General features: G+C 42.7%; 1 protein-coding gene and 1 pseudogene across 1 annotated transcript in view; both read right to left on the reverse strand.

The window, feature by feature from the left end:
- MYH15 (myosin heavy chain 15) overlaps positions 1-15,655 on the reverse strand; it is a 157,648-nt gene extending 141,993 nt beyond the window's left edge. Inside the window, exons 1-3 of the mRNA XM_061425934.1 lie at positions 15,521-15,655; positions 4,165-4,271; positions 944-1,087 (exon numbers count right to left, since the gene is read on the reverse strand). Of these exons, the coding sequence (XP_061281918.1) occupies positions 944-1,087; positions 4,165-4,271; positions 15,521-15,608 (339 nt within the window). The 5' untranslated portion in view covers positions 15,609-15,655. The remainder of the gene's footprint in view (positions 1-943; positions 1,088-4,164; positions 4,272-15,520) is intronic.
- LOC133254380 (kinesin-like protein KIFC1) lies at positions 6,209-8,293 on the reverse strand (annotated as a pseudogene).
- Positions 15,656-27,610: the final 11,955 nt, after the last annotated feature.

The raw sequence follows: 27,610 nt of genomic DNA on the forward strand, positions 1-27,610 counted from the left end.
TTAAAAGAGCTGAGCAACCAATCATCCCCAATTCAATGATGATGGGGGAAAAAATCATTCCATTTATTGAGCGCTAACTAGATAACAGGCACTGAACTACATGCTTTACCTACATTCTTTGTTTTATCCTTCAAGCTACCATGAAGAGACAGGTTTTATTATCCCACACTACTGATAAGGTCACTCCAAGAAGAAATAACTAGGGACTTCCCTGACGGTCCAGTGGCTACGACTGTTCACTCCCAATGCTGGGGGCCCAGGTTGGATTCCTGGGCAGGGAACTAGATCCCACATGTGGCAGCTAAAAGTTTGCATGCCGCAACTAATTGTTTATGTGCTGCAACTGAGACCCAGCACAACCTAAATAAATAAATACTTTAAAAATAATAATAACTAGTAAGAGACTGAATTGGCATTTAAAAGGCACTGGTCTATCACTCTCCAAGCCTTGGGCCTTTACTTTTTTTTTTAAATTTTATTTTATTTAACTTTACAATATTGTATTGGTTTTGCCATATATCAAAATGAATATGCCACAGGTATACATGTGTTCCCCATCCTGAACCCTCCTCCCTCCTCCCTCCTCCCTCCCCATACCATCCCTCTGGGTCATCCCAGTGCACCAGCCCCAAGCATCCAGTATCGTGTATCGAACCTGGACTGGTGACTCATTTCATATATGATATTATACATATTTCAATGCCATTCTCCCAAATCATCCCACCCTCTCCCTCTCCCATGAATATCTGTGGGAAGGGATATATATATATATAATAACAAAATAAAAGTGGAAAAAAGTAAGGTCCCTGCCCAGTGGGCATTTTGCAAAGATTATCCTCATCTGAGTATGCTTGAACTCAATATCTTTTTTCACCTAAGAGAGGGCTGGGACATCACCAATATGATGCCAGCATGTTGTCAGCAGAGAGGCATATACACGTACATAGATCATCCAATGGTCATAGCGCCTCCTCAGGGCATGCAGCACAGATGCTTCATTGAGGTGAGTCAGCATTGCCATGTCTTCAATCATTTCAAACTCTGGAGGATTCATCTGCTGAATTTCATCCTCCTTGACACTCAGATGCTGCAGAGAGGAGAAAAATATAAGATATATTCCCCTACCGCTTCTGTGCACATTCATTTTTGCCAGGCATTGGGAAGAATATTCAAAGAGTGAAGAAAAAGATGCCTCATTAGAGGATGGAGCCAAAGGAAGTTAAGCCAACCTGTTTCTTCCAAGAAACAGGTGTTCCTCCTACTCATGTTCTCTCCTTGCCCAAAGATAAAGTCTTTAAAAGGGCTTTGGTTGAATCAAAATGTTCTAAATTGCAGCACCCTGATTCTGTGGTTCCCCACTGACTGACTGCCCCTGAGATAACACACATTATATTGCACATGATCTAGCCCCTCCCTAGATGTCTCAGCATATCTTGAATGTTTAAAAGGAGGAATTTAGGGTAATGGATCAAGCAGACAGACTCATCCTTTCAGACTTACTTTAGACCTATTCTCTTCCTCAAGCCTTCCCCAACTTCCCCAGCTCATTATTTTTCCATCCTTAAGTCTTTTACCATATATACAACCTGTACTATCTTGATTTTATTAACTCTTGTCTGTGTTTTAATAATTGGCTGTGTGTGCATTCTAAGTTGCTTCAGTCATGTCCGATTCTTTGCAACCCTATGAACTGTAGCATGCCAGTCTCCTCTGTCCATGGGATTCTCCAGGCAAGAATAATGGAGTGGGTTACCATTCCCTTCTCCAGGGGATCTTCCTGACCCAGGGATCGAACCCAGGTCTCTTAAGTCTCCTGCATTGGCAGACAGATTCTTTACCACCAGCGATACCATCGGTACTTCTTGAGTACCTTCTATGTCCTTAGCATTGTGATAAGGGTTTTGATAACTATAGAAGAAGAAACCATCAAGATCCCTTCTTCAGATGCTTTCCAGCTAGATTATAAGCATCTGAAGAAGGGATCGTGATAGTTTCTTCTTCTTATCACAATGCTAAGGACATAGAAGGTACTCAGAAGTGTTGATATCTTGATTAACATTGCATTGCAATGCATTGCAACTATCAAATTGTTGCTTAGAGTTACTCTCATGTTTCCTAACCCTATTTCCTGTAGCCCTTTTCCTTGATTAATACATATTGGTATCAGCTAATTGCTCCATTTAATCCCAGTTAGTAATACTTCTTCTAAGGCTCCCACACTCTCCATATTTTTTATCTCATTCCTATTAAGTCTTTTTTGGCACTGTTCAAACAATAACCCCTTTTCTTTTGAGTCCCTTTCAATTTCCATATTTCATGAACTCCTTCTCTCCTGTAGAACATAAACAGGTCTCTTACATAAAAAACCTCCCCTTAGCTCTGATTCTATTTTTCTCTGTTCTTTCAATACCAACTTTAAGTATTACTCCCCACCCACTGGCTTTATTGCCTTTGTTAATGTTTCAAAGATGAGATGGTTGGATGGCACCACCAACTCAATGGACATGAGTTTGAATAGACCCCAGGAGTTGGTGATGGACAGGGAGGCCTGGCGTACTGCAGTCCATGGGCTCGCAAAGAGTTGGACACGACTGAGCAACTGAACTGAACTGAATATTTTGAAGACCAAAGGTGACTGGAAGTGTAGTTACTTCTAATATCAGGAGGAGGAAGCCTGGAGCCAGGGGGATGCAGAGTGGGGCTGGGGGAATGAGACCTCCATTATATGGTGAACCAAGCCACCTACCTTTAGACTCCTCTTTCTGTATCATTAATTTACTGCTTTCATGCTAATCTTCCTATGATTTATTTCATAGTTGTAACCACATTATATTCACAAATCACCTTAACTACTGTTTTAAAAAACAGCAGTTTTAAAAAATGTACTCAGAAGAACAAACTTCTCATCTGGAGGCCTAATAAAATTGAACTGGACACAATCAAGAAAGTGCAAAGACAACACACAGATTGGGAGAAAATAATTGAATCCTTCTGTTTCCTTATTTAAGACATTCTAAATTTAACCTTGCCTACATGTGTATGTTCCTATTGATAAGGACCAAGTTTCTGCCCTTAATTCCATTAATTAGTTATATAAAATTTACCTAATTTGTGATTTTTTTAAGCATACAGACACTGCAAGGAAGGCATATAAAACACACGTAAGTGGTAGTTTTTGAGTGGCCTCCAGAATTTTACAGTTCAAATGATGATACTTTGAATCATAAATTGTCTAAATACAAAGATAAGGGTATGAAAAAGATAAACTTTCTTGATAATGATTGTAACTGTTTGTTATAGGATGTGGCCTGTTATGGAGTTGGAATGGGCAGAATTGGAAGGAGACTGGAGAACTACATATGGGCAGGAGATCACCTGTAAAATCCAAAAGGATATGTTTATTGAGTCAGAGCAGAAATAGGCCCAATTCTCCGCCATGGGGCTGGCAGGCACCTGAGGTCAATGATATTGACAAAGGTGCTGAGAATGGGCTGTCTGTTCAGTATTGCCTGTGGTTCTGAGTGCCTAGGTGACAGGGAGAAGGGGCCGGGGACTGTTACAGCCTCACTACACATTCTCTCTAAGATGCCTCACCATCTAACTTATGCCCCAACATTTGACCGAAGTTTCTCTTTCAAAGGTCATGGGTGACCTCCTGATTCTGAAGTTCAAGGCTTTCTCCAAGCCCTAAATCTTTTTCTCTAGCATTTAACATTACGGACTCTCGCCCATTTCTTGGCTCCTCTGACACTGTTCTATTCTTATTCAAATTATCCCACTCTTTCCTGATCCTCCTAACATAGCTTGTTACATATTTCCTAAGAAAGACAGTAGTTACTCCAAGTAAATATTTCCTAAGGTTATTACTTATTCCAAGAGGTACTTTTAAAAAGAGCTTGAAATATGATGAAAGAAGGGGGAAAGCTGTGCATGCTAGCTAGCATCAATGAGATTTACCACTAGCAATTGGTTTACTCTGATTCTTCAGTGTTTATCATTAAATCTTTGAGAATAAGTGGAAGAGTTTCTTAAAGATGAATGAGTTTTCTAAAGTCAGTGGCAGTCAGTGGGGTCAGTGGCATCTCCTACCCCAGGTTTTTAACAAAACTTAATTATTGAACAGCTAACTTAGTCACCCCAGGGATGAAATAAAGATTTCTTTACCTTTCCATCTGTTGTCTCAACAAGCAGTCTGCCATCACCTCCACTCCCTTTAATCTCAGCCTCAACATAAGCATTCTTCTCATCATGAATCCAGCACTTTTTCTTCCCTACAGAGGAAAAAAATGGATTCCTAACTACAGTTCTTATAGGAAATGTACACTGAACCGTTTCATACTGACAGACATGGTCTCATTTCTGCTGTCTGTTTATTGACTTGGAGTCACGAACATAGGAAATTGCAAAGTTAGATAAAATCATGAAAGCCCATCCTGAAGATAAACCCACCTAAGGACTGTATAGGAACAAGAAACATTTTAGCCAATGGAGATTGGAAACATTTTGCTACGCGACAGTTAAGTGCCAGCCATTGCCCACCCCTCCATCCCCAGCATTTACCTCCCACTAACAGCTCCAGGTGCTGGGCAATTGGCCTGGTGCTCTTACCCTTCCTACCTCCTCTCCAAAAAACACCATTCAAGAAAAGTCTGGTTACAACTAAGTGAAAATTTAGGTTACTGTGCATGTCTGTCAGGGTTTCTTTAGATCTTATTTCTTTTTTTGGAATGAAAGCCTTAATAATAAAGACTATTATATGGTAGAATTGGAGGGGGGGAAGATTGAGGAGAGAGAATGAGTTATTTCTGTCATACATCTTAACTGATTCATATTTTCCCCATATATTATTTTTCTCTCTCTCTGCCTCCTCTACTCCATGTCTCACACATTAGCAAAGCAGCCCTCTACAAAGGGATTAACCAACAAGAGGCTCTGGGTGAAACAAGCCAGAATTCTTACGAGCAGCTGAGGCAGCTTCTCTTGGCCTCACTGAGATGCTTCTCAAGTCCTCTTCCACCTGAGGCAGATAGCCAGGGAAGATGAATAAGAAACACACTTTGAAAAGAAAGTGAGTCTTTTTTTAATTAATGGATTTTATTTTTTATTTATTTTTCATTTTTATATTTTTAATTAGAGTAGAATTGCTTTACAATGTAGGGTTAGTTTTTGCCATACAACACCATGAATCAGTTATACATATATCCCCTCCCTCCCTACATCACACCCCTCTAGGTCAACACAGAGCACGGAGCTCCCTGTGCTGTATAGCACCTTCCCACTAGCTATCTTACACATGATAGTGTATGTATGTCAGTGAGTCTTGTCCGAAGCTCAGGTAGACGGGGAGAGGTAGGAAGGAGAGCATTTGGCTGGAAGAAGGAAAATCCAAGTCTGTGGCGGTGGGAGGCATAGAAAAGGCGCCACCGCAGCCATAGTACTGGAGGGTAGTGTCAACACCATCCCAACTCTGCAACACAGGAACCACAAAAGCTAGGAAGCCTCACTCCTGCAGGACAGGCAGCTTCACCAGACGACCCCCCAGAGATGAACGGTAGGACTTGAGGATAGAGTGTGTGAGAAAGATTTGAACCTGGGCAGCATGCACCCCTCTGCCATCACGTTTGTCTCTGAAAAGAATCTCTGCTTACTACTTCCTTGCTGTCACAACCTCCACTGTACTCTCTTTCCATTTCCCTGATTACAACCAATTCACCCCTCAAACTGCTGGGCAGGAGAATTTTTGTGTTCCTATCTGGTTGATTTTGTATTTGCTTCTACTTGTTTGCATTTTAAATATTGGCTTTAATTGTATCTAGCATTTTGATCTTCTTGCAAAAATAATTTTGCTTTGTGTTGTGTTTATGGTTAGATGGCATCACCGTCTCAATGGACATGATTTTGGGTAAACTCCGGGAGCTGCTGATGGACAGGGGGGCCTGGCGTGCTGCAGTCCATGGGCTTGCAAAGAGTTGGACACGACTGAGAGACTGAACTGAACTGAACTGTGTTTATGAAAACAGGCTTGTTTTTGAAAAGCACCACTTGCATACATTGTGTGCATTTAAGGGAAAGGTACTGTATTTTTAAAAAATTCTCTTCTTTATTTGATAGACCCAGGTATCAGTGCTCTCGCCCAATAAAACACCCCTACCCCCCACCCCATGTGTCTCACACATACACATACACACACACACAATATCTAGATCCATCTTCATTTCTTGTTGACCTGGACAGTACCAATAACACACTGGTTCACCTTGGAGGCAAAGTGTAGGGAGTTGAGGGACTTGGAGACATTCTCTTCTAGGGGAGAAATGTTCACAAACATGAGTATCTTAGCACTGCCACCCAGAGAGTTCTGCCCCAGGTAAGTGAGCTTGCTGTTACAGTAAGGCCCATGGGACTCCTTGTTGCTCAAGGCCATGGTGACCAGCCCCAGCGTGGACAGGCTGCTGTTAATGGCCTGTGTTTCCAGAAGGTGTTCCTGCTCCCCAGGGCTGAGGGATAAGCCAGGGTCTAGCTGCTCACTCCCAGCCAAGTCCACAAGGCTGAGTGAGGGGGGCTACGCACTGCAGGCCTCAGCCAGCATGCTCCCCAGAGATCTGCAGCTGGAACACACTGTGACTACATGACGAGCGCTCATTCTGGGCTGTACGAATGACAGCCCAGTTCTGGTAGGCTAGTCTCTTTCTCACAGGAGACTGGAACATAGCGCATGTTGGTGACATTAAGCTCCTCGTTGCCTGTCCCTGCCTGGCGAATCACACATTCACCTCCCTGGCCCTTCCGGGTCCCAGTGGCCAGTAGGTCTCAGACAGTCTTGTTGTAGATCTCTAAGTAACTTGCCACAAAACTGTAGGTCCAGCCCTGGCCACTTAGTTCCTGGGCCACAGGAAAGAGGTGCCGCAGGGCCCAAGGGATCAGCCCCTTCATCTGGGGGTCTCCCCTAGGCCCACCCTCCATGGTGAAGGTCTTACCACTGCCTGTCTGGCCATAGGCAAAGATGCACACTGGATACCCACCCAGGGCTGACTGGACAAGCATGGAAATCTCCTCAAACACTTCATCCTGTCCACTCCCTGGTGGGAACACCCGGTCAAAGGAGAAGTCATGGTGGGTAGGGGCAGCTGGCGCCCCACTCAGGGTCCCACACTGCTCGTCAGACCAGGAGAGGCTGAGGTGGGTTGGAGGGTCAGAGGGCCCACAGGGGCCAGAGGGAAACTGGAGAAAGCCAGGGGATGGGGTGGACTGCCCTGGAAGGATGGGGCAGACCTGGCAGAACACACAGATGTTGCCTTTGAGTTCCTGCAGTTGGTTATGTAACCGCCGGCACTCCATCTCAAGCCCATGGAGATGTTCTTCCCACTCAGCCAGTGAGCCCTCCCAGACTGCAGCCTTCTGGCACAGAGAAGCCACCTCTGCTTGGCTGTCCGACAGAGAAGCTTCTGAGGTCTGCAGGCTCCTCTCCTGCTCTTCCAGCCAGGCAGCCAGTCCCCTCCACTTCTCTGAACATCTCAGCTGTTCTTTCTGGAGCCCTTGCACTAAGTCCTCCTTCATGCCTATCCACTTTTCCAGCTCCAGGACCCGGGCACTCAGGTTCCCCAACTCCCATTGGCCTGCTCAGCCTGGGCCTGTACCTGGTCAACTCCAGTGTCCTGCACTCTGCCTCCAGGTCCAAGGCCTGTTGCTGGGCCTCCCTGAGCTGGTCCCACAGCTGTTGGTTCTCCCGTTCCAACATCTACTTCCTCTCACCATAGCATTTCAGCTCTGTGTTGAGGTCACATAACTGCCCCTTTAAGTCCCAGACTGGACATTTGGGTTTCTTCCCTCCCACCATGGGAGGGGCAGCTGTTGTTCTGGGCTTCTGGGCAAGAAGAGCAGGACCTGGCTTCTGAGTCTTCAGCACTGTGGCAACAGCTGTGGAACATCAGGGTCCTGGCTTCTTGGGAGCTTTGGGCACTGCAGTCTGGCCTTGTGTCTGTGGCACGGAGGTGAGGGCTGCTGCTCTGGGGTGGGTCGTGGCCACTCTGGTGCCCAGGCCTCCTGTTATTTTCTTCTCAGGCTTCAAGGCCTCCTCCATCTGGTCAGGCCTCCTCTTCAGCCTGCCTCCCAAGAGAGACAGCCGGGAAGCGGCCTTGGCCAGGGGTCTCTTCAGCTCTACGCTCCCCTTCACTTCCACCAATGGGGACCTCTGCTGTGGCTCCATGTCCAGCTTGGTGCTACTCACACTGGGCAAGTGCAATGAGGAGGACACAGAGCCGGGGCTCCCGGGACCCACGTTCGCTCAAGCGCTCGCGACACAAGGGTACGCACACTCCGTGCTCCTGAGCTGCCTGCCCCGTCTGTGTTTATAAACCAAGTGTTATTACTTGAAAGAAACATGGGTACCATCTGGCACAGATTTTCCTTTTGTTATTTATTTAAAAAAGAACCTAAGAAAAGAGATTAAGGGAGTTGTCCACAGTCATATAGATAATTAGTGGCAATCATTAAAATTATGACTGTAAAAATTAGATCATTTACCTCCCAAGTCAGAGCTTTTCCACTAAAGCATTCTTCCTCTATCTTATATGCTGAGCTTTTTTCCCTCCAATTTTTCCCTCAAAAATAAGGTTCATCACCTGTCTCATGATTAGTTCTTTCTTTTATCAGCCCTGGAAACTGTGGAAGAGAAGAATTTTCAGAAGCACTTAACTACCCAAGATCCAATCTCAGGGTGGGATGATTCTGAAGATGAAGTAAATGAACTCAGTCAACTTTTCTTTGCATTCTCATGAATAATTGCAAGGATGGGAACAGAGAGCAATGGCTTTGATTCAGGCTGCCTGGATTTTAGGCCTGGCTTAAGAAGATGTAAGACAATGGTCTCAACTCTTTGAGCGTTAGTTTTCTCATCTGAACACTCAGGAGTTTTATCTCTATGATTTCATATTTTTAGATGATTAAATACCTTTTCCAAGATAAAGGGAACATATGTTTATTGCAAAACAGATTTAAAAGTAGAGAACTGTATCAAGAAAAATAAATTAAATAGTCATCCATAATGGAACTCAGAGATAATAACTGTTATGTATCTGAAGCATTCTTTTCAAATCTGTTTTCTATGATACTGATTAAAATTGAAGTAGCACTATATTTAGCTTTGAAGTTATTTAAATAGTTTACTTTTTATTTTTTTAATTTAAATTTATTTATTTCAATTGGAGGCTAATTACTTTACAATATTGTATTGGTTTTGCCATACATCAACATGAATCCACCATGGGTGTACACGTGTTCCCCAACCTGAACCCCCCTCCAACCTCCCTCCCCGTACCATCCCTCTGGGTCATCCCAGTGCACCAGCCCCGAGCATCCTGTATCCAGCATCGAACCTGGACTGGCGATTCCTTTCTTATATGATATTATACATGTTTCAATGCCATTCTTCCAAATCATCCCACCCTCTCCCTCTCCCTCTCCCACAGAGTCCAAAAGACTGTTCTATACATCTGTGTCTCTTTTGCTGTCTCGCATATAGGGTTATCGTTACCATCTTTCTAAATTCCATAATTTTTCTATAAAAATCACTTGTCTTTACCTTGAAATGGTGTTTTGTTTCTATTTCTGAAAGCACACCTCCTCCCTGATAGCCAGTGATTCTAGCTTTCTTTCCCAGGTATCATAATAATGTGTTGTGTTTGTTTTCCACATTTTTGTCTTTCTTTGATCCTCATGGAAGAAGGTAGGCAGAGAAAGCAGATGGTCCCATTTTAAAGATGAGGAAACTGAGGCTCAGTAAGGTAAAGTGATTTGCTCTAATTAGACTGTCAGAAAGAATCAAGGACAGGGAATTGAAAGCAAAGTGAAAGTGTTAGTCGCTCAGTTGTGTCCGACTCTTTGTGATCCCATGGACCGTAGCCCGCCAGGCTCCTCTGTCCATAGAATTCTCCAGGCAAGAATATTGGACTGGGTTGCCATTTCCTTCTCCAGGGATCCTCCTGACCCAGGGATGGAGTACCAGGTCTCCTGCATTGCAGGCAGATTCTTTACTGTCTGAGCCACCAAGGAAGCCCTACTTGGCAAATACTCTTATCACACTGCTTCCATTTGGCCTGAGTTCAAAAAGCATACTCCATTGTCTACTGGCCCAAGGGGATGGAAAGCTTCTGCTGACTCTCTTTGTGCTGCCAGTGCATTTCTATGAGAAAGGATTGTTTGACCAAAAAAAAAAAAAAAATTAATTAGAAATTGTGTGGATTGTGATATTTTAAGTAATTTTTACTGTGCTGATTCTAAATTGTATCATCCAATTATCTCAGATGCTTTGGCATTTTGATTTTCTCCTGGCACTACTAGGATCTTGTCCCTCATTATCTAACTACCTGTGATGAGCTTCTGCATGACCACTTCTGACCTCAGGGGTAGTTCTGTTATTGTATATGATTTGATGGATTATAATTAGCCCCCGTAAATCCAATCACAGAAATGAAACCCAATGACTGGAAACTGGGAACTGATCCAGGACTAGTCTATGATGGAAATAGAATATCCTGCCTAACTGGCTTGAATTTTTTATAATTGGTTATATTAAACTCTAATGTTGACTAATTCGGAGTACTAGAACAACTCTCAGTCAGGGTTTATGCTGCACTGTTGAACACTTTTTTGGAATTGAGATATATAAGTATCCTGATGCTGGATCACACTATGAATCTGACTCTAAATCTCCAATTAACCAAAAATCAGAAGATGACCATGTAACCCAGACATGTAAAGAAAGGCGGTGGGGGGTGGGGATGTAACATTTAGAGATTTTAATGTAGTACTCATTATGGATAAACCCTCATTAACCTTTGTTCTTGCTGTAACTACCAAGAAATTATTCGTCAGGGAGAGCAAGTCTCCCAATTATCTTCTGTTAGTGTTGACCGAGTGACCCTCCTGATCTAGAAGACAGCCAGGAGGCAAAGTTCCAGCACCAGCAAAACCTGAGGAGGGCCCAGGACAGCTTCTGTTGTCCACCTTCCTGGAGCCTCTTCCTTTATTCTTCTTCCCAGTGCACTAACCCCTAAGGTCTAACCTCAGCCCCTCTCTCTACCCTGCTATTTACCCACATGAAGAGGTTTCTGAGAAAGGCTTTATCTAGGGCCCACCTGGGCATGTCTGTGTTGTAATCAGTTCAGTTCAGTAGCTCAGCTGTGTCTGACTCTTTGCGACCCCATGGGCTGCAGCACGCCAGGCTTCCCTGTCCATCACCAATTCCCGAAGTTTACTCAAATTCATGCCCGTCGAGTTGGTAATGCCATCCAACCATCTCATCCTCTGTCATCCTCTTCTCCTCCCGCCTTCAATCTCTCCCAGTATCAGGGTCTTCTCCAATGAGTCAGTCCTTCACATCGGGTGGTCAAAGTATTGGAGCTTCGGCTTCAGCAACAGTCCTTCCTATGAATAACCTGGTCTGATTTCCTTTAGGATTGACTGGTTTGATTTCTATTCAGTCCAAGGGACTTTCAAGAGTCTTCTCCAACACCACAGTTCAAAAACATCAGTTCTTTGGTGCTCAGCTTTCTTTATAGTCCAACTCTCACATCTATACATGACTACTGAAAAGACCTTAGTTTTGACTAGATAGACCTTTGTTGGCAAAGTAATGTCTCTACTTTTTAATATGCTGTCTAGGTTGATCATAGCTTTTCTTCCAAAAAGCAAGAGTCTTTTAATTTCATGGCTGCAGTCACCATCTGCAGTGATTTTGGAGCCCCCGAAATAAAGTCTCTCACTGTTTCCATTGTTTCCCCATCTATTTGCCATGAAGTGATGGGACCAGATGCCATGATCTTAGTTTTCTGAATGTTGAGTTTTAAGCCAACTTTTTCACTCTCCTCTTTCACTTTCATCAAGAGGCTTTTTAGTTCCTCTTCACTTTCTACCATAAGGGTGGTGTCATCTGCATATCTGAGGTTATTGATATTTCTCCTGGCAATCTTGATTCCAGCTTGTGCTTCATCCAGCCTGGCATTTCACATAATTTACTCTGCATATCAGTTCAATAAGCAGGGTGACAATATATAGCCTTGATACTCCTTTCCTAATTTGGAACCAGTCTGTTGTTCCATGTCCAGTTCTAACTGTGGCTTCTTGATCTGCTTACAGATTTCTCAGGAGGCAGGTCAGGTGGTCTGGTATTCCCATCTCTGTAAGAATTTTCCAGTTTGTTGTGATCCATCCATACAGTCAAAGGCTTTGGTGTAGTCAATAAAGAAGAAGTAGATGTTTTTCTGGAACTATCTTGCTTTTTTGATGATTCAGCAAATGTTGGCAATTTGATCTCTGGTTCCCCTACCTTTTTTAAATCCTGCTTGACTATCTGGAAGTTCATGGTTCATGTACTATTGAAGCCAGGCTTGGAGAATTTTGAGCATTACTTTGCTAGCATGTGAGATAAGTACAATTGTGTGGTAGTTTCAACATTCTTTGGCATTGCCTTTCTTTGGGATTGGAATGAAAACTGACCTTTTCCAGTCCTGTGGTCACTGCTGAGTTTTCCAAATGTGCTGGCATATTGAGTGCAGCACTTTCACAGCATTGTCTTTCAGAATTTGAAATAGCTCAACTGGAATGCCATCACCTCCACTAGCTTTGTTCATAGTGATGTTTCCTAAGGCCCACTTGACTTCGCATTCCAGGATGTCTGGCTCTAGGTGAATGATCACACCATCATGGTTATCTGGGTCATGAAGATCTTTTTTGTAGAGTTCTTCTGTGTATTCTTACCACCTCTTCTTAATATCTTCTGGTTCTGTTAGGTCCATACCATTTCTGTCCTTAATTGTGCCTGTCTTTGCATGAAATGTTCCCTTATATTTCTAATTTTCTTGAAGAGATCTCTAGTCTTTCCCATTCTATTGTTTTCCTCTGTCTCATTGCATTGATCACTGAGGAAGGCTTTCTTATCTGTCCTTGCTATTCTCTGGAACTCTGCATTCAAATGGCTATATCTTTCCTTTTCTCCTTTGTCTTTAGCTTCTCTTGTTTTCTCAAGAAAACCTCTTGTAAGACCTCTTCAGACAAGCATTTTGCCTTTTTGCATTTCTTTTTCTTGAGGATGGTCTTGATCACTGCCTCCTGTACAATGTCATGAACCTCTGTCCATAGTTCTTCAGGCACTCTGTCTAACAGATCTAATCCCTTGAATCTATTTGTCACTTCCACTGTAGAATCATAAGGGATTTGATTTAGGTCATACCTGAATGGTCTAGTGATTTTCCCTTCTTTCTTCAATTTACGTCTGAATTTGGCATTAAGGAGTTCATGATCTGAGCCACAGTTAGCTCCCGGTCTTGTTTTTGCTGACTGTATAGAGCTTCTCCATCTTTGGCTGAAAAGAATATAATCAATCTGATTTTGGTATTGACCACTTGTGACGTCCATGTGTAGAGTCTTCTCTTGTGTTGTTGGAAGAGAATGTTTGCTATGACCAGTGTGTTCTCTTGGCAAAACTCCATTAGCCTTTGACCTGCTTCATTTTATACTCCAAAGCCAAATTTTCCTATTACTCCAGATATCTCTTGACTTCCTACCTTTGCATGCCAGTCCCCTATAATAAAAAGGACATCTTTTTCAGGTGTTTGTTCTAGAAGGTCTTGTAGGTATTCATAGAACCATTCAACTTCAGTTTCTTCAGCATTACTGGTTGGGCCATAGACTTGGATTACTGTGATATTGAATGGTTTGCCTTGGAAATGAACATAGATCATTTTGTTGTTTTTGAGATTGTATCCAAGTACTGCATTTTGGACTCTTTTGTTGACTATGATGGCTACTCCATTTCTTCTAAGGGATTCTTGCCCACAGTAGTAGATACAATTGTCATCCCATCTATGAGATGGCGGAGTACAAGGATGTGCACTCATCTTCTCCTGAGAGAACTCCAAAATTACAATTCGCTGCTGAAGAGCCATTGGCAGGAGAATGTTGGATCCTACCAAAAAAAGATACCCTACATCCGAGGGCAACGGAGAAGCCCCTGCAAGATGGTAGGAGGGGGGAAATCAGGTTTAGAATCAAACCTCATAACCGCCAGAGACGCTCAGAGGGCTCAAACAAACCTTGTGTGCAACAGGACCCAGAGACCCCACAGAGACTGAGCCAGAACTGTTTTTGAGTGTCTCCTGCAGAGGTATGCATCAGCAGTGGCCTGCTGCAGTGGCAGGGACTCTGGATGTAGCAGACCTGGGTATGGCATAAGCCCTCTTGGAGGAGGTTGCCATTAATCCCACCATAGAGCTTGGAACTTACACAGAGCTGGGGAAACAGATTCTTGGAGGACACAAACAAAACTTTGTGTGCATCAGTATCCAGGATAAAGGAGCAGTGACCCCACAAGAGACTGACCCAGACTTGCCCGTGAGTGTCCAGGAGTCTCCGGTACAGGTGTGGGTTGGCAGTGGCCTACTTCAGTGTCAGGGGCACTGAGTGCAGCAGTGCATGCATGGGAACTTTTGAAGGAGGTCTCCATTATCTCCATTACCTCCACCATAGTTTGGCCTTAGGTCAAACAACATGAGGGAACACAGCCCTGGCCATCAACAGAAAATTGGATTAAAGATTTACTGAGCATATTCCCTCCCATCAGAACAAGACTAAGTTTCCCCCTCAGTCAGTCTCTCCCATCAGGAAGCTTCCATAAGCATCTTGTCCTTAGCCATCAGAAGGCAGACGGAATGAAAATCACAGTCACAGAAAACTAACCAAACTGATCACATGGACCACAGACTTGTCTGACTCAATGAAACTTTAAGCGATGCCCAAGGGCCACCCAAGGTGGATGGGTCATGGTAGAGAGTTCTGACAAAACGTGGTACCCTGGAGAAGGGAATGGCAAACCACTTCAGTATTCTTGCCTTGAGGACCCCATGAACAGTGTGAAAAGGCAAAAAGATAGGACACTGAAAGATGAACTCCCGGGTTGGTAGGAGGCCAACCTGCTACTGGAGATCAGTGGAGAAATAACTCCAGAAAGAACGAAGAGAAGGAGCCAAAGCAAAAACAACACCAGGTTGAGGATGTGACTGGTGATGGAAGTAAAGTCCGATGCTATAAAGAACAATATTGCATAGGAACCTGGAAGGTCAGGTCCATGAATCAAGGCAAAAGTCCAAGTGGTCAAACAGACGGCAAGAGTGAATATCGACATTTTAGGAATCAGTGAACTAAAATGGACTGGAGTGGGTGAATTTAACTCAGATAACCATTATATCTACTACTGTGTGTAACAGTGCTTCCTTAGAGAGAAACCTGTCATAGCAACCAGAACCAGGGTCTGGGCTGTCTCGCAGCCCTCCTGCTTTTCCTTACAAACCCCCATCTTTACCCTCCACACCCTGAACTCCTCAATTGCTCAGAGGTTCACAGAGACAGACTTCACTCCAAGCAAATAAGTTAGGCTCCAGAAATGACAGCTCCTCCACTCTGATATCTCAGTTGCCACCCGGAAGCAGTAAAATAAAGTGAAGCTAGCAGCTGCCACAAGACTTACCATCAAAGGCCATGGCCTGGAGCAGAAGCAACTCATCCTTGCTTATCCTGAGGAAGACTGCGGCCTCGCCAAGCTCCGACAGGTCCATCCTCCTTAAAGTGATCCTCCCAGTCAGGCTGAGACCTTAAAGTGAGCCGAAAAGATTCACTCTGCAGAAGACAGGTGTAGGAAGGAACCAGGGGAAAGGACGCATCAGGAACTGAGGGGAGAAATTATTCCACCATAGACAGACCATCAAGGGTTGAGTTTTCTTTTTAACTACCTCTCTGCATGTCTTCACTGGAGTACTCTTGCCTGGAAAATCTCATGGACAGAGGAGCCTGGGGGGCTGCAGTGCATGGGGTCGCACAGTCAGACACGACTGAGCGACTTCACTTTCACTTTTCACTTTCATGCCTTGGAGAAGGAATGGCAACCCACTCCAGTGTTCTTGCCTGGAGAATCCCAGGGACAGTGGAGCCTAGTGGGCTGCCATCTATGGGGTCGCACAGAGTCAGACACGACTGACACGACTTAGCAGCAGCAGCAGCAGCAGCAGCTGCCATGTCTCAAGTATATGATGAATTTATACACAAGGAGTCTTACTCTAGCAGGATCCATTTATGCAGGAAGCACAGAAAGTTCAATGCCTAGAGTCCACAATGCTTTTAGGGGGCCACAAAAATATTTTAATTTCTTCTAAAAGCAGAAGAAAAAGGGACTTCCCTGGTGATCTAGTGGTTAAGACTTTGCCTCCTAATGCAGGGGTTGTGGGTTTGACCTCTGGTCAGGGAGCTAAGATCCCACATGCTTTGTGGCCAAAAAACCAAAACATATAATGGAAACAATATTATAACAAATTAAAGACTTTAAAAGTGGTTCACACACACAAAAAAGCAGAAGAAATATGTGAAAATAATATTAATGACATATAATGATGAAACCAGCCTGGATTATATTAATCAGTCTTTATATCAACCAACACGGTTATAAAATCCAATTTTTAGTACTTTTTGTGAAGGAAGGAGCCCACAAAGACAAAAATGCCCACAGCCAATAAAAGTCATCATGCAACCCTGAAGCCCAGAGCTCTGACCCTGGTGGGTGGTGGGATGGAGTAGACTGAGAAACAGAGGGTTATGGACACTAGGGCCCTTGTAGGAGTGGAGGAAAGGCTTGCAGGTATCCAGGTACACCCAGGAAGATGGTGCACTGTAGCCAGATCATGGCAGCAAAGAGGGAAGTTTTTCAGACAAATGCTCAGCATTAGTGAATAAAAGAATAAAAAGGTGAGTACTGCAGCAGAGGTGAGTGTCTGGGAACAGGCAGTACATGAAACTGCTGGTAGACATTTAGGGAGCTGTGCTAGGATAGCACATGCCAGAGGAGGGAAGCAGGCTTTGTGGTGAACAGAGTGAACGGAATAAGGAGTACCTCAGCTCAAGCAAGGCAGTTTCCAGTGTTGGGTGGACTGGGTTGCTGGGCAAATTATCAGGACTAAATTCATTGAATGTTCATGCTATACCCTACACTTTACTTATTTTATCTTTAATCTGCACACTTCACAGTTGAAAATGAGAAGAAAAAAATCTAGGCTGTCACAGACCCAAATGAGAGGTCATTCTAATTGGACAAAAAAGTTCTTTGGCTTTTTCCTCTCCACTCATTTGCATGGGCAAGTCTTAGTAGCCCCATTTTATAGATGAGAAGGTAGAGGGGGACTTTCCAAGTTGGCTTAGCTCTGATTTACCTCACGACTGAAGAGCTCCATGGTCTATTCCCTCCTGAATGAACTGCAGTCACTTTCTACTTCACACATGCATGAAAATTAACAAGCCTAATCATATATTGCCACCCTGCTTATTTAACTTATATGCAGAGTACATCATGAGAAATGATGGGCTGGAAGAAGCACAAGCTGGAATCGAGATTGCCGGGAGAAATATCAATAACCTCAGATGTGCAGATGACACCACCCTTATGGCAGAAAGTGAAGAGGAACTCAAAAGCCTCTTGATGAAAGTGAAAGTGGAGAGTGAAAAAGTTGGCTTAAAGCTCAACATTCAGAAAACGAAGATCATGGCATCTGGTCCCATCACTTCATGGGAAATAGATGGGGAAATAGTGGAAACAGTGTGAGATTTTACTTTGGGGGGCTCCAAAATCACTGCAGATGGTGACTGCAATCATGAAATTAAAAGACGCTTACTCTTTGGAAGGAAAATTATGACAAACCTAGATAGCATATTGAAAAGCAGAGACACTACTTTGCCAACAAAGGTCTGTCTAGTCAAGTCTATGGTTGTTCCAGTGGTCATGTATGGATGTGAGAGTTGGACTGTGAAGAAAGCTGAGCACTGAAGAATTGATGTTTTTGAACTGTGGTGTTGGAAAAGACTCTTGAGAGTCCCTTGGACTGCAAGGAGATCCAACCAGTCCATTCTGAAGGAGGTCAGCCCTGGGATTTCTTTGGACGGAATGATGCTAAAGCTGAAACTCCAGTACTTTGGCCACCTCAAGTGAAGAGTTGACTCATTGGAAAAGACTCTGATGCTGGGAGGGATTGGGGGCAGGAGGAGAAGGGGACGACAGAGGATGAGATGGCTTGATGGCATCACCAACTCGATGGACATGAGTCTGAGTAAACTCCGGGAGTTGGTGATGGACAGGGAGGCCTGGCGTGCTGCAATTCATGGGGTCACAAAAAGTCGGACACAACTGAGCGACTGAACTGAACTGAACTGAATCATTTATTTTATGGCAGTTAATCTATTTTCTGCTTTGTGGTGACTTGGGTGCATCCATGACAGCATCTCTGGAGTGTGGTTTAGAGCAAAGTCTACTGGTCCAGCCCAAGAGTTAGCTTTATTTCTGCTAGAAAATAAGCATACAGTTTATATTAACAGAAAGTCACAATTTCTCTATGTTCACTTTCCTTCCCTACACAATGCAAGGACTAGTCATAATCTACAGGGACATTTCCCAAGATAGAAGTACTCATCAGAAGTCCATGAGCCAAAGCCCAGAGACAGGATCAGGGGTGATATTTCCCAGGAGGAAAAGACAAAATTGACCTTTCTGCAGGTAAGCGTTCAAATTTAGGATTTGTAACAATAATACATATTAAGCACTTGAATAGATAAAATGGAGCTAGATAAAGGACAGCTCTGAAAGTTAGGCAGAGAAGTTTCAGAATAGACTCTAGGAAACATCATAAACTCTGGGCAAGGGCATGGGGGAAGCAGTATTTTAGGAAAATGGTTCTGGCAGCACATTCAGGGTGGATTGAAAAAGAGAGAAGCTGTAGTCAGGGAGACGAGTTGTAAGTCTGTATCTGTGAGAGAACTGAGCCGTATCCTCCTCTCACTATGTGTGACTTCCTGGTGACTTGTATGCAGTAGACAGTAGAGCTCAGGAAGTATATTTTGAAATGGAAGAAATCCATAAATTTCCTGGAGTGTGAGTGTGTGTTTGTGTGTGCATGTACGTATTTCCTGGAAAGATACCTAAGAAACGGATAGCTGGGGAGTGGGGACAGGATGTAGGTGGGAGGAGGAGACGGTTACTCTACACTTCATACCATTCTGGTCTGTTTCAATTTGTGGCATGTGCACGTACTTTCATATTTAACGGATTTTTTAAAGTAGTTCTTATTATAACACCAAGGATAAAGAGCTCACATCAAGATACAGATCATATAGCTGTGTAAATCGTTTTCCTAGTCTGGACCACTTAGCATAATTAAAGATGTAGAAAGGAGCCCTATCCAGGAGGAAACTGCATTGCCAGGAGTATAACTGTTTGGAGGTAAGTAACTAAGGCCAAGAGGATGACCCACCTGAGTGCCTTTGAAGTGAGTACAAAGTCCACATTACATGTATCCATTATTTACATGGTGTGTTAGTCACTCAGTCATATCCAACTCTTTGTGACCCCATGGACTGTAGCCTGCCAGTCTCCTCTGTCTATGGAATTCTTTAGGAAAGAATACTGGAGTGGGTTGGCTTTCCCTTCTCTAGGGGATCTTCCTGACCAGGGGATCGATCCCAAGTCTCCTGCATTGCAGGCAGATTCTTTACTGTTTGAGCTACAGGGAAGCCCATTTATAGAGTACTTAGACAACGGAGAAGGCAATGGCACCCCACTCCAGTACTCTTGCCTGGCAAATCCCATGGACAGAGGAGCCTGGTAGGCTGCAGTCCATGGGGTCACTAAGAGTCAGACATGACTGAACGACTTCACTTTCATTTTTCACTTTCATGCATTGGAAAAGGAAATGGCAACCCATTCCAGGGTTCTTGCCTGGAGAATCCCAGGGACGGCTGAGCCTGGTGGGCTGCCATCTATAGGGTTGCACAGAGTCGGACACAACCGAAGCGACTTAGCAGCAGCAGTAGCAGTAGAAAATGTTACTCAGAAAGCCGGACTCAGAGAGAGGCCCTAGATACTCATACATGTTTGTTGTACAGCCAAACAACTATTCCTGCTCTGTTCTACCCTCACTTTTTCAGGGACAGAGTAAATAAATATACAAACTACCATGATCCCATTTACATTCACATGATACAATTTCCTGAGTTAAACATCTTGGTTACCAAGTGAAGACAAGGAGTGGGAAGGCCTTATGTGAAAGGGTGAGTTGACATGTGAGCTTTTTACCTTGGCCTGGAAAGGATCATGCTGGTCAGAACCTAGCTGCCCTTGGCAGATGGTAAGTTAACAGCTGTGTGAGAAGTGACACCAGCTTGAGTGACCAGCCATTCCAGGGTGGCTGGGGATTGAAGCATCTTGCAGGATTTGGGACTTTTAGTGCTCAAACCAGGAAAGTCCCATGTAAGCTGGAAAAAGTTGGTTACCTACCTTTTAAGTCTAGAGTAATTCAGTAATTTTAAGAATAAAACCTCTAGTTTGGAAATCAGCTATTTTTATGCTTGCTGGTGGTATTTTCTGTGGTTCTGTCTCTCTCTAGGTATTTTGTCAATAGCTTTTTGAAAACATCCATTTATTCTCTCACTCAATATATTCATCAGTTACTGTCCATCAGTAACTGCCCATTCTAGGTTTGGGGGCTGCAGGGTTGAGCAGGATAAATACACTCTTAGCTCTCTTAGAGTTAGAGATTAGAACAAGGTCAGGCAGGGTTGGGTGAGGGTATTCCTTCCATCTTGAATTATGATGGAAGTTACACTTATGATTAAGTTACACTTAGTCAAATTTGCTGAGAAAAATCTGCACATCCTAGGAAGGAGTAGTGCTGGTTATGCAGCAGAAGCCCAGGAGATGGTGGAAGCCAGGGGAAGAGGTGTTTGTGTGGCCATGACTCCCACTCAGCTAAAACCTCAGGCTGGGTTATGCTGTTCTTGACACTGTTCTCGGACAGGTCCCATCCCTCCCCATTTATCCCCTGCCTGCTGCTTCAGTGGAAGGGTTCCCATCTTTCAAAATGAACCCTGTGAGTCATTTACAATTTCTCCTTCTCTCTTGGGCCCACATTCAATTGATCCTCAAGTCCTATTGATTCTATAATCATTCAGCTCTTAGCTACTTTTAGCAGACACGATTTTGCATACCCACTGAGCCCGCACACTCCTCTGAGGAGCTCCTGCCATCATCCACAGGCAAAGAAACACAAGCTGTTGTGTCTGTCAGGTAACACTGGTGTCCTGGCCCAGCAAATACACCAAGTCTGAGTACCCAATCCAAGCAGGCTGTTTGTTCCTGGAAGACAGATTCAGGACTTAGATGCCACTCTCACCCTGGGTCCATTGCTTGAACTGAGTGGTACAGACTTTGGGGTTGAGGTGGGCATTGTGGTGCGGTCACGTGATGCCACATGCATGGTAATCAGCAGAAGCTTCAACAGAGAGGAAATCATAAAAAGGAGGAGAAGCGGCAATAAGAGACTGAGGAAAGAGAAAGAGCTTGCTTGCTTATATGCCAAATAACTTTTGCAGTTACAGACCTTTTGAGACCTAGATTCAGTCCCTGCCTTTGGTTTCAAAAAATCTTTCAATAACCTTCCAGAAAATCCCTAATTCATTCCTCTAAACTCAACCTTAAATTATCTTAAGTGTGTTTCTGGCTTTTCCATCAAAAATTCTTAATGAAGACACGATGTTTCATGTTCTTTGTCCTAATACAGATTCTTATTTAATCTCCTAAAATGATGTGAAGATTATATATAAATAAAAGTCAGCACAGTGTCTGGTGCATTGTAAAATTTCAATGTATGCTAACTACTCTTATTTCTATTCATGAGCATTTGTTCTGGGTTTCAATGCTAAATTGATTAGAGAATCTGAGATGTGTAAAACCATAATAAAGGACAATACCTTTGGGAAGAAGAGGTGGGGGACAGAAATTCACAAAGTGGCCACTGTATTTGGGTGGATGCAGGTGAGACAAGGGGATCATTTACTTGGGTGGTGCTCTGTCCTGGGAGGTCACACTGACTCTAGTCCTCTCACCGATGACCACAGTGGGTGGTCTTTCCTGCAGTCTTTCCTCTTTCAATCAGGGTGAGATGATACATTTCTAGAGGGAGGGGACACAGAGACTGTCTCCTCTGAAATCCTCACCACCTTGGCATTTTATTGCCCTCACTGTAAGCAGAAACTCAATGTCTATTAAGTAATTTGTTAAAAGAGGTAAAGTATTAGCAACCCCAACAGTTTTCAAGTTGGTTTCATCATAATTGATTAATTCACTTGAGTTCTTCTTCAAGTTAGGTTATTATGCATGTTTACTTTCAAAGGCTTCCACTGCTGGGAAACCGTGATGCAAGTAATAAGAAGAAATATTAATATTCCTCTGAGTAAACAAACACTAAGAATCTCTCAACAAAACCTCTTCCGTTATTAAAATTGGAGACAAAGTGCCTGCAAACAAGAATGGATTTATCCAGATGTCAACAGAGGAAGGGGAGAATTATCAAGCACTTAAATGATTCCCAATAAGCTGGAACATGTGTCTCAAGGCAGTAAGTGAAATACATTTACTTACAAGGCCCACTGAACACCACAAATCTGGGGAAATGCTACAAGATGCTCTTAATTAGGGGCACGACTGGAGAGACAAACAAAGATGCCGATATCTCCTAATATTCATGCTGCTGGGATAATCTGTTACGTGCCTCAACTCAGCAAGGTTTACTTGGTAGAAAACTGCTAATCACTTCGTCTTTATGCATAAATCCGCCACCCCTTAACCAGTTATAATACCTACATTTTATTTATTTACATGCAGATTAGCTTCCGAAAAAAGCTGGGTCTTAGGAGAGAAATATTAAAGTATCAAGGTGAATTGAATTATACAACAAGCATGTTGCACAAATTATTACTTGGAGCACTCCAAGAAGTGATAACGATTCCAGCTCTACATCTCCAGGTGGTCCAGAGCTCACTTGCCATTCTGCTCCCCCTCCTCCTGGTCTCTCCCCAGTCTACCACCTCCTATCACATCACAAAAACTGTTCTTTCTAATGATCTTCTTTTTAAGGACATATCCTAATAGTACTTTTTGGTTTCTAATCCTACTCCCTGGTTCTGGGATACCTTCCTCTTTCTGTTCTCTTCCCCTGTGCTAATTAACTAATCAAAGACCCATCCTCAACAAACACAGTGCTTTTTATCAGTGACATTCCTCTTGAGCACCCCCCCCTTCCACTGGTGCCCCCTCCCAGCTTCTGGGGGCCCTTCTATCCTGTCCAACACCACCTTGCCACCTTGTCTCATTTCTTCCTGTCTCCCCATCTTGGAACAAAATTCTGATTCTCTGTACTCAGCTATTTGCTATTTACCCAAAGGAAAAAATTCTAATTAAATTCTGTTATGCATAAGTTGTCAACTATGCCCTCTTAGGCACTGTGTTAAAAGAGCAGTAAGACCTCAAGAAGGTCCCATCCAACTGAGGGCTGGGCTACAGAGCTGTGTATCAGTTCTTACAATCCCCCATGAAAAATGCTAGGATAGAGCTGTACACAGGGTGATGCAGACCATGGAAGCATGCCCTCTCACTTCTAATTGTATTTTAAAAATAAAAGTTTCCAAAGGCAAGAATCTCAAATGGCCTTAAAATGGTACCCATGGAGTCAGTAGCAACACTATTTTATAAGAGCAAATAATAGCTACCATTTCTGAGGATTTATTGGATTCCACTTTTTTTTTCTTACTGTTCATGAGGTTCTCAAGCCAAGAATATTGAAGTGGTTTGCCATTCCCTTCTCCAGTGGACCACATTCTGTCATGTATGGATGTGAGAATTGGACTATAAAGAAAGCTGAGCATCAAAGAATTGATGCTTTTGAACTGTGGTGTTGGAGAAGACTCTTGAGAGTCCCTTGGACTGCAAGGAGATCCAACCAGTCCATTCTAAAGGAGATCAGTCCTGGGTGTTCATTGGAGGGCCTGATGTTGAAGCTGAAACTCCAATACTTTGGCCACCTGATGCGAAGAGCTGACTCATTTGAAAAGACCCTGATGCTGGGAAAGATTGAGGGCAGGAGGAGAAGGGGATGACAGAGGATGAGATGGTTGGATGGCATCACCGACTCAATGGACATGGGTTTGGGTGGACTCCGGGAGCAGGTAATGGACAGGGAGACCTGGCATGCTGCTGTTCATGGGGTCGCAAGGAGTCGGACACGACTGAGTGACTGAACTGAACTGATTGGACACCAGGCACTGGCTTATGTGCTTTACATATATTAACTCTTTTAATCTCATAGCAGTTCTATGAAGACATTTATAATAATCCACATTTTATAAAGACACAGACTTGGAGAGGTAGTAAGTGATGTCTCTGGTTGGGAATCTGGATACATGAAAGTCATCCTTGATTGCTATCTCTCTCTTCACCTTCAATCCAATCATTTGCCAAGCTCTACTGACTCTTTATCTAAACATCTGTCAGAACCATCTATATTTTCCCATTCTCCACCAGCACCCGATCAAGGCCATTATCGTTTCTCTCTTGGCTTGTTGCTTTACTCTCTGGTTTGGTCTCTTGATAGCAGTCAATCCAGAGTGAGGTCACATGTACAGGGGCAAAATCGTACTACTATTTATTTAAAACCTTTCCACTTTTTCTTTTTTTTTTAAATTTAAGATAAAGTCCAAAATATTAACAGGGCTTGCAGAGCTCTCCAGCGTTTGTCCTGCCTGATGTCCCCACCCTGTCTCCCATACTCTTATGACAGACAAGCCCTGGCTGGTGTTTTCCTAGGAAGCACCAAGGAGTACTCTCTGATCTCTGGGCATTCACACAGGAGGTGATCTCTGGCTGGAACACTCAATCCTTCCCCTCTGCCTCTGGCTAGTTCCTCATTACTCTTTGGGTCTCCATTAAGCAGTGTTTCTCCAAGAAATGTTCTCTAGGCTACGCCTCTCTTAGATATGTTCTTAGATCCCTTTACTACATGTATCGTGGTAATCTTCATTCTGTATTATCTGTTGAAATTCTAGCTTCCTGACCAAACATAAGCGATCTTAGAGCAGGGAGTAGGTCTGCTCCATTCAGAGCTGATGCCAGACATCTGCACAGTGTAGGGCCTTGATAAATGGTTAAGAAATGAACCAACAAACAAATAAGACCCATCAGTCTGACTCCTGAGCTCATGCTCCTAAGCATGATGCAATACAGCATTCTCGCTGAGTTTCAGCTTAGGAGGCATCGTGTTCTTGGTTCGAAAAGTATCACCACCCCATTCTCTACTTTGGATGAGAAATGAAAATCTAGGTCTATGGTATAAAAGGAGTATAACTGGAATAAAAATCAACTGGTTGATTGTATTTAAAAAAACTGAACTTGCAGCTGCTTCTGCTGCTAAGTCGCTTCAGTCGTGTCTGACTCTGCAACCCCATAGAGGTTTAAATAAATAGCTTATTTTTCAAAGAAAAATATTAATAATTGTTGAGAAGTCAAAACTATATTCCAAGATTTTTGAATCAATGGAATTTTAGAACTAAATTATTAGTTCTCTCAGTGCTCCATAATTTAGAGGTGAGCATGAAAGAGACCAATAAATAAACAACTGGCCTAAATTCACCAGCCAGTGACAGTGGGGCTAGGCTGAAAGTGTGGACAGTTATGAGCAGAGTTTAGAAAAAATACTCATGATAGATCTATGAAGAGGAACTGAAGAAAACTAAGATTAGGGGTTGTATCTTTGTGCTTCAGAGTTGAAGGCAAATATATTCTCCCATAAAACACTAGTTAAAACCACACTCAGAGAGTAAAATATAGATAGAATAGAACATTGTCATAGTCTAGTAAAATATTCCTTGGGGTCAGTGACCAATAATTGGCATAATAGTTTAACACCTAGTTTAGAATTGCTAGTGATATTATTACCCAAATGATATGCATTAAATATTTTAGTAACTCTAAAAGTTGATGTATAATATAAATCAAGGTGTTATTTGTATTATTCTCATTGATTTTGTATTTTTCTAAATGGTATGACCTTAACCCAGGATAATTATATGAATTTCAACTATGTATAATTAGAATCCAATTATAATCAACATCTTCACATGATATTCAAAGATACACTTCTCTAAAATAAAACTGGAGTATTATGTATTCTAGTTCAATAAATTCAACAAAAACTTTTGGAACACACTGTACATGACAAAAATTGGCAAAATACTTGGGATACCTGAACAATTAATGCATGGCTTTTGTTCTCAAGATTTAAATCTACTAGGAGACAAGACTTGTCAACAAATTGTTTCCAGCATAAATGCAATAAGGGATATACATTTGCTAAGAGATTATAAGAAAAATAAAATTTCTAAAATTCGAATCCCAGAAGGATTCTATTCAATAAACACATTGGGTTTTTTTTTTAATATTTCATTTCATATAATGAATAACCCCCAAGGTAAAAAGAGCAGTAAAGATAGCACATTGTCTTTCATACTCATCATTCAGTGTACCAGTGGAAAAGGAAGAAGAGAAAAACCTACCTTGAAAAGAGCAAAGGAAATGAGCAGGCCAGTGCTGAATCAAGACTTTATACACTTTTGTAAAGGTCAACAGTGACAACTTCAGACAATTTTGCCATTGTTTCTAAATTTGTCTGCTGGTTTTTGAGAAGTTGAACCCATGGATCTGGATTTGGCACCCAAAATGTCTCTGAGGTGTGGGTGTAGGATGTCAGAAAACCATTCCATTTCTATAACCAAAATCCGCAGGCTAATTTAACTCATTCTTTAAATGCTTGCTGCATAATAGGATTAGACAATATTAATAAGAGAAGCAGTGATACCCCTCTCTTGTGACATCAATTTTGGAGTCTTGGGGTCAATGCTATTTCTCCCAGTGACTTTGAACAATCAAGCTACGGGTCTCAACATTTTTCAAATTTCTAAGTTAACAGTTAAACAATAGTTTTCTACTATTTATTTAGGCCACTCTAAGAATACTAAGAACACATATTAATGAGTTTCTATTCTAAGTACTCTGCATATATGAATTCATGTAAGCCTCAGATTAACACTAAAAGGTAGGACTTTCATTATTCCCATGTCACAAATGAGAAAATAGAGGCAGAAGTGACAAGCTAGTAATTTTTGGAGATAAGATTTGAACCTAGAATGTTCAGCTTCAAAAATCAATTCTCACAATCATTACGGTATACAATTATTCATTCTTAATTCTGATAAAGTTCTTTAATATCTTCCCCCCCAAAATATAATTCTACAGTGTCCTTTCTATCCAAGGAGATATATTGCTATCTTTTTCTTCCAACTGCCGGGACATTTTCTCTCAGTCTCTAGGTGAAGCAGACAGTTAGCTGATTGCTATAAAGGGGGAAACAGCTAGACAAAACTCTTGGCTTTGAATCACTTTTCCAGGACTTGAAAGCCGTTTGTAAAATCTGAAAATGTCTCCCTGGAGCAAAGGACTTTCTGAACTATATTTAAAATAATTTGGGAAGTGATGTAAAGAAGTGGAAGTTTCTGAGGTTATAGGAAACAACTCATACAATCAGTTCTCAGCACTGATGGGCCAGTTCTGCATACCTCTTACCCCAAACCAGTTAATTCACCATTTCCCACTGAGGAAAAGAAGAGAAGAGAGTAGAGAGACACCTTTACTGAGGCCTAT

The sequence above is a fragment of the Bos javanicus genome, chromosome 1, assembly GCF_032452875.1.
Source record: "Bos javanicus breed banteng chromosome 1, ARS-OSU_banteng_1.0, whole genome shotgun sequence".
Classification (NCBI taxonomy): Eukaryota; Metazoa; Chordata; class Mammalia; order Artiodactyla; family Bovidae; genus Bos; species Bos javanicus.